The sequence below is a fragment of the Diaporthe amygdali genome (genome assembly GCF_026229845.1).
Source record: "Diaporthe amygdali strain CAA958 chromosome Unknown NODE_27_length_698932_cov_65_101997, whole genome shotgun sequence".
In the NCBI taxonomy this organism is placed as follows: Eukaryota; Fungi; Ascomycota; class Sordariomycetes; order Diaporthales; family Diaporthaceae; genus Diaporthe; species Diaporthe amygdali.
The window spans coordinates 93,874-102,509 of NW_026517047.1; the positions used below are offsets into that span (position 1 = coordinate 93,874).

Consider the following 8,636-nt stretch of genomic DNA (forward strand, 5'->3'; position numbering starts at 1 on the left):
CATTCTGGTCCCTTCCACCACATTCGTCGCCATGACCGCCACAAACATCAGTAATGGCAGTCCCTACACCACGCTGACGGCCGTATTTTGTTCGTGGAAGGCCGTCCTCCTCGCCATCGCTGCCGGCAGCCGCGTGGGCCCGACCTACGACACCTCGTCAAGCCTCCTCACCCCTGGCAGCACACCAAGCTTCCTCACGAGGCTGTCCTCTTGGGATACCATCTACTTCCTCAAGGACGCTGAAAGGGGCTATCTTTTCGAGCAGGAGTGGGCCTTTAGTTCCGCCTTGCCCAACTGCATATCCCTCATCATCCGAGGTACGCTCGCTCCTCCAGCCTATGGTCCGTCGAATTCTAATCACAAGCCTTTTAGCCCTACGGATCCCTCGGCTCGGCCTGTTCTCATCCTCCGACCCCAGCACGCACCTTGAGGCTCTGGTCGGCGTCGTCTTCTCCAATGCCTGCCATCTGCTGTCGGTGCTGGTGCTTTACCAGCTAGGCTTGCAAATCTGGAAGGATTCAAGGTGGGCACTGGCTGCGGCCCTGCTGCACGTGCTGTCCCCGGCCGGCCTATTCTTGTCCGCTCCTTACGCTGAGAGCGCATGCTCCTTGCTGTCTTTCACTGGTTGGCTACTCCTGGTCAAAAGCTGCGTCAAGACTGGGACATCTGTTTCATCGCTTCCAAGAGATGCCCTGACCCTACTCGCCGGCCTTGCCTTTGGCCTCGCCACCTATTTTCGTACCAATGGCCTGCTCAACGGCGCCCCACTGGCCTTCGACTTCCTCTGGACCTTCTACCAACTGACCGAGGACCTCGATTTTCGCAAGACTCCCGATTACATCCGCAGACTGGTTGTCCTCGGTATCGCCGGACTAACTGTCGCTGCCGGCTCCGTCCTCCCTCAGTATGTCGCTTACCAGACATATTGCTCCTCCACTTCCGCAACTTCCGAGACTAGGCCGTGGTGTACCCACCTCGTGCCCAGTATCTACAACTTCGTACAGAAGCAATATTGGTAAGAATGATCTCCCAAAACCCACAGAGTGCGGACCTCATGAACGTCGGCCTCGGGCGTCATCAACCTCCGTTTGCTCACACCGCAAAACAGGAACACCGGTTTTCTCCGATACTGGACGCTGTCCAATGCCCCACTCTTTGCCCTTGCGGCTCCCATGCTCTTCGTCATGGGCAAGGGCGGTAAAGATCTTTTCTTCCAAGGCTCCAGAGTTTCCAAGGAGCATGGGCCGGCGTCAAACCTGGACAGCTCCCGGCTCGTCCTGGTGGTGAGGTCCATGGCCTTTGCTCAGGTTTTGCTCGCCGCTATGACCTTCACAAGCTATCACGTCCAGATCATCACTCGCCTGTCCTCGGGCTACCCGGCCTGGTACTGGTGGCTGGCGGCCTGCTTGAAGAGCCCGAAGACGAGAAACATGGGCAGCGGCTTTGTGGTCTTCATGGTCATGTATGCTTCCATACAGGCCGTATTGTTTGCTTCTTTCTTGCCTCCAGCTTGAGTAAGGCGTTTAGTGATGGTATGCCCGTAAACTGTATCGATTACTGCACGGTTGACGTTGCGTCGTTAAGGCAGGCACCCCCAAAGCCCCTACTGATTTGTCAAGTATCCCATGGCTGTCATTGCAGCCATGACTGTTCAAGTAGTCCAGTATGTGATATCGAAAATTAGGGACGGCTTCTTTGTTGTATGCCGCGTCTGGCTCTGGAGACAAACTCTACTGCATACCAAAACTGATCAAGTGATTCGTGTGCAAGAATACTTGCTTACTCGGAAGATCACCAGTGGCTTGCAACTGATAAAGACTATTATCAATGCCAATTACTCTTCCAATTTCTCAATTATTGGTGTAATAACGTATGGTTCTTAGAAGCGGCGTGTGCTATCTATGGGTACCGTTCTTCTTTCCTCGTATAGTACAACTTCAGAAAGCACGTCGTCCATTGGCGATCCTGGATGAGCAAAGCCTTTCACTAGCTTGGGCCGGCATGGCCGCCTTCCGATGGATCTTGCTTCTTGAGTATAAGCTCCCACACGTAACCAAGTGGACATTCTGCGATTCCATGGTCTCTACCCTCCGTTGGAAGCACCTCAAAGACGTCCATACTCAGGCTTGTGGGAGCGGGGGGCCTTGAAACCGCGGCCACGGGGCTGAGGGCTCATAGATCTCTCCGAGCGGCGATGTGAACGCTGCCTGTCGCGCGTGACGTGTCGGTTTGCCGCTCGCTCGGCGTCGAGCTCGTCGCGGGGCAACGGATGGCCGATCGGGCTGGAGTAGCGATAACGCGAGTATCGCTGCGGAAGCAGAGTTCGTGGGGGCGAGCTCTCCGCCAATCCATGGGGAGGATTCTTCTCACTTCGTGGGCGGGCTGTGAGGTGCCGGGCAAGTCAGTCGTGGCACAAAGTTGCGTTGAGGTATGTGGTGCGCTTCATGTGAATATGGGAGGGAGAGCATGAATGGGTGGGATGTATGTAGTGTGCGAAGCCCGTGGTAAATGGTGTTGGGCGGGGAGTATGATGAGAGAAGATAAAAATGGATGGAAGCAAGCCAGGTTACCTTCTTGATCGTGCCAGTATCTTGGCTCATCTCGTCCGCGATCGTAGGAGCCGTGATAGCCAGCGCGAGATCCACGGTAGTTATGGTCGGTGCGGTAGAACTTGGCGGAGGAACCATAGTCTCGATCACCATCGCTCTGCTCGCCTCGCTCTCTCTTGATGCCGGCAGTGACCGTGTAGCGGCCGAGCATCCTATACTCAGCCGGTTGAACATCCTCAGCACGCCGGGGCGGCGCAGGATCCAGCGAAAGGGGGAGCGGTCCAGTGTCGATCAGGCGCCTCGCCTTGCTGGCAGGCTCCCCCGCGCCGTTCAGCTCGGCCGTCTCGCGCTCGCGCTCTTGCATCAGCTCGTATCTCTCGCACTCGATCTCCTCCATGCGGCGGAGGCGGGACAGCTCGTGCCTGCGGAAGGTGGAGCTGTTCCAGCCGGTATAGTAAAGCCAGTCGCGGAGATCAGGGTGCTCGAAGGCGAACCTCTCCACCTCCCAGTCGCTGTCGTCGCGGGCCGGCCGCGCCGCCGCGGGGGAGACTGAATGAGGCCGTGGCTCCCGGTTGGGCTGAGCGTATATGTGGCGAGCGGGCGCCGCCTTGTACGCTTCCCAGGTCATGGTGTTGTCGTGCTCTGGCATGTTCACCCGAGGGCGGTCTGGCAATGAGCGACGGCCATGTCCGTGCTTGTTGTCAGATCGAGGCGCGGATGAGTGACCAGCGGCGGTATCACCTCGGAATTCCCTCTGCTTCGAAACAGATGTGGGATCGACCGACCTGGATACATGCCGCTCGGCACGTGGTTCGGTTGGCACGATGCTGGTGACTGTCGAGGCACGCGTGGGAGGAGTCTTCTTGCGCGTGGCAGGCTGGGTCGTTGACTCCCGGACGGGGATCTTGTGCAAGGCCGGCGAGTGCTTCCTGGTGATCTCGCCATCTTCGGTAGTCGAACGCATGTTGGATTTCTCTTTTGGAGCCAGTGCGGTTCTGGTCTCGCTACGCGATGCATTTGTGTCCTCGGCAGTGTAGCCATCCCTTGGCTGGATCTTGGAGTTGTCACCATCTGCGAGCTTTTCTTGGACCTTTGCGCCCGTGTGGTCGTTTGCACGTGAGGGCCTGTTGCTGATGAGCTCAGTTTCATTGACGGCTGCCATTTTGTCTCCCTTTTCCTGAACCATGAGCGTGGAAGGACCCCGAGGAGACAGCCCTTCCATCAGTTTCTGGGTGACGGCCTGAGACCTCTGTATGCTGTCATGGGTGCCCGATTCATCACTTTCAGCCATTTTGGGCAGTTTCTTAGATCGTGAAGCTTCCTTGTGCGCGTCCAGAACGTCGGGGAACCCGTTCGACAAGCTTAGGAAGGTTTGTCCTTGAGCAGTAGTAGTAGGCTGAACAGGCTCAACGCCACCTGAAACTGGCTTCTTTCGCTGTTGGAATTGGCCGGAGGACCCGCGCTGCGAGAAGTTCATGTTTTGGGATTGAGCACTTGCAGCTTGCTGTCGGCGTTCCATCAGCTGCTGCTTCAATGTGGCAGCTCTTGCACTCCAGTCAACGTTGTCGGACTGCTTTGTCTCGCTCGGCTGCAGGGAGTGGCTCGACATTTTGCACAAAAGAAATTGGCAAGAATTATGCAAGAGATTTTCTAGTTAGCAGGATCACAATTAGTATAACTTGCTGCTCGACAAATCTCATCTAGAGCAGCTATCATTCGATGCTTTTTGTTGGTGCGTCGGTATGGATAGGTGATGAAGTCAAAGGACATTGGCACAAGCAGAACAAATCCTTTTACTTAGACAACGGCGCAGGATGACAGATTGAGAGACCTAAATCTGTTCACAGTGAATTATGTGCGAAGATAGGGCAATTTACTCTGTTCTAGGGAAGTCACCAGCTTAGAGATCCTGGCGAAGCTGGCATCAATTTGTGGATCCATGAAGGCAATGTCTTACGACGATACCTATGATTCCTCAGAAAGTAATATTCATTGGAGGAACACCTGCAAGTAAGCTAGGGACATCAATGAGATGCATGACGATGAACTACGGACGGCAGCACCTGGCGTGTTGTTGCTGATGGAAGGGCAGAAAAGCGTTTGCCAGTACAAACGGCCTGGTCTCAAGTGCACATTTCTTGCAACCCCGTTCATGTGAATGCTCCTCAGCTGCATGATAGCTGCAGTTTTCCCCCCAATAAAGCCAGTCTAATTTCTGTGACAAGTTGTTGGCTCGGGTAGCTGCTGTTGTGCTGCATATCGCCGCCCAAGTCGAGACTTTACTTTAGGTGTAGATAGACCCAACAATATCGCCTTCATAGGCTCTACCATTTCGGGCTCTCTCATCGCTTCTTTTTCGATCAATTATGTCATAATTTCTGATTCTCTGGCGATCTATCAGGTGTGTTCTAAGTTCTCATGTTGGATCCTACTTGGCCAGACCGCCTTCGCTAAGACCAACTCTAGATCTCCCTGGCAAAACAGGTAGTGATAAGTGACCATATTATGGCCATTCAGAAATTGTTAAAAGATGGGACATTAAAGTATCGAAATGATACCTTCACATGTGGCCAAGTCAACCCCTGAAAACAGTGTTGTGTGTGCAGGATCATGTCTTTCCTTTCTCTAACTTTGCTATGGAGAGTAGTCGGGAATCAACCATCACCAGAATAAACAACCTACACCCTGGTGTCACTCAACTCCACTAAGACCAATGTCCATAGTCAGTGAGGGCCTACTCAACTTTTTGAAGTAGCCATAACAGGATGACGGGGACCGTATGTGTGAGGAGGGTGTCGTAGAAGGTTGAAGATGATTAACATGATAGGCGCCTGTAAGCTGTCGTCTTCCCATTGATGAAAGCTCTACACTTGATATCAAAGCCTAAAAGCGAGTCCAACAGAGTGGAATGCTACAGGATCAGGCTAGCCTCGGCTCTACGTATATGATCAAACTTGGTTTCCCGACCTGCCTTCCCCATGAACATGGTATCTCTTTCCTGAAGTCATCCTCCAGTGTGGAAGAAGCTGTGAGGCATTTACAAGGCTCAACTCGCGTCAAACTGGTGACAAGACCCTCTGCCTGAGACTGTTCCCGTACGGCTAATGGTAATTCGGTCTGACAGCATGTATTGGTTGGCAGTTTACGCAGAATAGGCAAAGATCCGGCACATTACTCTTGAGAGGGAGATCACGGGATGGCAAATTACAAAGTTTGATTCAGTTGGCATAATTGAGGCGAGCTGGCATCTTAAGTCCCCGGGGGTTGTTTGACAAGCCTGGGACTGGCAGCGAGATATCATGCATGCAGACAATCGTGCCAATTTAGCCGGGTATATGACTAAGAAGACGGACAATTAAGTGACATAAAATAAGGTGGGACGTATCAACCGCAATTCGAATGATGAAAGGGAGATGTAAAATGTGGTGGACACGTTGAGTTTTGCCATATATCTCCCATGTCGCGCTTGCTTGATGGCTTCGGGAGAACTACTGATACCAGTCGGCCAAAGTCTTATGGTGATTCCTCTGATCATAACAAGATTTTACCTTAACCAGGTTCTCAATATGGCTAAACGGATAGAACATCCTGGTCCGGACCGGTTTCCTGGAAATCATAATTGCTCGGTTCGGCTGGGATTGACAGTACTCAAACACTGGCTATCAAGTCAATGCCAATGCTTTATGGGTAGAACTCACGGCACGCCCTAGAGTAGCTTACTTCTCAAGCTGGCCTTTCGTCTTTCCTCGCAATGCTGTGTCGTACCCAGTGGCTTGGAACGGCACATTGCGTTTAAGCTCAATGATCAGCTGCACAGACAAGAGAGGCCATGACTGCCAAAAAAGCTTCAAGCAGGCGTTGGTTTCTTGTAGTCTTCCCCCCTCCTTTCGCCGATGCTTCGTCACCTCATAGATCATTGTGAGTGAAACATGACAGCTGCTAATCTGTGAGGGGATTTTCCGTCGTCGTGTGATCATCGATAAGCAAAGGAGCCCTTTGGTCAGGTCCTTGCTCGGATGAGCAGTCTGGATGGTGGGTGAGCTGCGACCGAGCGTGTGATGGCCTCAGGGGGCCTCCAGGGCCAGCATGGGGGCGATTCTGAGCCGAGGCAAGGTTTGAGGCCAACGGCTGAACTCCCTGGTGTGAGCAAGTTGAGTTGGGAGAAATCAAAGTCTATCAGAGCACCGGAGATTTCATCATCGAATGATGAGCTCCATGGTTACACCGGAGCCGATTGATTCCAGCCAAAGCATCCAAATCAAGGGACCAGAAACCCAATGCAGCGTGACGGACGGACGGTGTTTGCTGGGTACGTACCTTGGGTACTAGCCGCGAACTGAAACGGAGAGACGCACAGGGCTCCCGGCGGCCCGGTCGTTGGTTTCAGTCCGTTGGCCGTTTGAGCTAATGGTAACCGTGGAAGGAGCCTGGAAGTCTTGAGGAATTTGGAAGCTGCAGTGGTCCGCGAGTCTGGGTTCTGTGCGTGTGCGCGTGCCTTTCCGCTCCCAAGCGAAGCTTAATCGTCAGACTACTTTTTCAACACACTTCGACTGTGTTCTCTCTGATGTTTGCTGGGCCAAACCCTATCTACAGTAGCAGCAACGGGCACGCCCGAGTCCATCCAAGCACCAAGCAACGACCGAAGACAGGTCGAATGGGCGGGCAACCGCTTGATCACAATCGGAGCCGGATTGGTGATGGATGATGATGAGGTCAAGGCCCGAGTACAGTCAAAACATCACCCCACCACCATCACGAACACCACCACCACCATCATGAGTGTTCCTCGCTCGGAAACACCACATCGGCGGGGCCAAGTGTCGTCCGGTCTTGTAGCCTCGCTGTGGCCCTCTCTCTTAGGGTTGTTTGAACATGAACTCATCCCCTAGATCCCGTTGTTCCGTTCCTGCAGCACGTCTCCAATGCAAAACCTTGCCTTCTTTGCGTGTGGTTCGCGACGACCATCTGGCAGCACTCGATCGACTCTCGCAAGTGCAAGCACGACATGGTCCACCGGTCCTGTCAGTCTCGGCTGCCGGCTGCAGGCTGCAGGCTGCACATCAGACCCTTGCCTTGGCTCACGGACCCTCATTCCACAGTCGATGGCTGCAGTGCGGTGTGGGTGTCAGGATGTCAGGGTGTGCACCTCTCGTCAACGCACTGGCTTCATCGCGTCTGCACACAGCAGGACCTGTCGGCCTCAGCATCGCCCGGATCCAGTCCATCCACCCATCAACTCTCCAAGGACGGGGGCACCAGAGCCAATCTGGTCTGAATGGTGCTGATGCAATGGAGATCGTTCCAAATTCGGCTAAACTCCGTCCTCGACCGGACGAAGAGCTCTGCGCCGGCTCGCTTCTGACACGTAGGGTTTCAAGTGAAACACAGAGCACATGGGTCACGATGCCACACCGGTGCCACCAACCATTGCTGCTGCTGCTCCGAGCGACTTGGCGCTGCCGCATCGCCGTCTGCCACAGTCGCCCGCCCCTTACCCATCTTTGGCGCCCGTCGCCCATCACCCAAGCCTGCCGTGGCGCTTCCCTTGCCCAGCATGATCATCGACTATGTCGTGTCTCGAGCCTGTTCCCTGCTCCGCGGGTTTGAGCCTCACACCATCTCGCTACCGGGATAGCTGGCCAATCTATTCCAGGTACCAGTTTGACCATGGAGACGGGGCCTCCTTAACATATCCACACCATCGTCAGAGCCACCCGTTGATAGCAACCTCAATGTCGAGATCCGGTTCTGCCAATGTTTCCCTTGTCGTCTGCAGCAACTACTCCGCTCCTAGTTTCGCGTGCTTCAGATCCAATGTCCCCACTTCGTCGTGACTGCTGCTTGCCGCTGGCGCTCTGCCCTGTGTGATCCCAGTTCTGCTGTCTCTTCTCTCCTGCTCACTTCTCTACTGGATCAATCAATACGGAAAGCGAAGAGACTGACAGACGTGTGTGCGTGAGAGCGTCGTCGTTATGTTGAGTGTGCGGAGGATCACGACATGATGAAGTGTTAATATTTTTCTTGATACCCTTTTCATTCGCTTCGAAGTACCCATTGACTGGGCTGGCCTCTTTTTCAAAACCCCTT

At 53.9% G+C, this 8,636-nt stretch overlaps 2 protein-coding genes across 2 annotated transcripts; one reads left to right on the forward strand and one right to left on the reverse strand.

Moving 5' to 3' along the window:
• Positions 1-31: 31 nt before the first annotated feature.
• Positions 32-1,514, forward strand: J7T55_000565 (uncharacterized protein; the record flags this gene model as incomplete). Its single annotated transcript, XM_053131488.1, has 3 exons — positions 32-317; positions 373-1,015; positions 1,109-1,514. 3 exons carry the CDS (start codon positions 32-34, stop codon positions 1,512-1,514), a joined length of 1,335 nt encoding a protein of 444 aa, XP_052990296.1.
• Positions 1,515-2,104: 590 nt separating this feature from the next.
• J7T55_000566 (uncharacterized protein) lies at positions 2,105-4,158 on the reverse strand (the record flags this gene model as incomplete). The annotated part of the gene is made up of 2 exons (XM_053131489.1): positions 2,105-2,382; positions 2,571-4,158. 2 exons carry the CDS (start codon positions 4,156-4,158, stop codon positions 2,105-2,107), a joined length of 1,866 nt encoding a protein of 621 aa, XP_052990297.1.
• Positions 4,159-8,636: the final 4,478 nt, after the last annotated feature.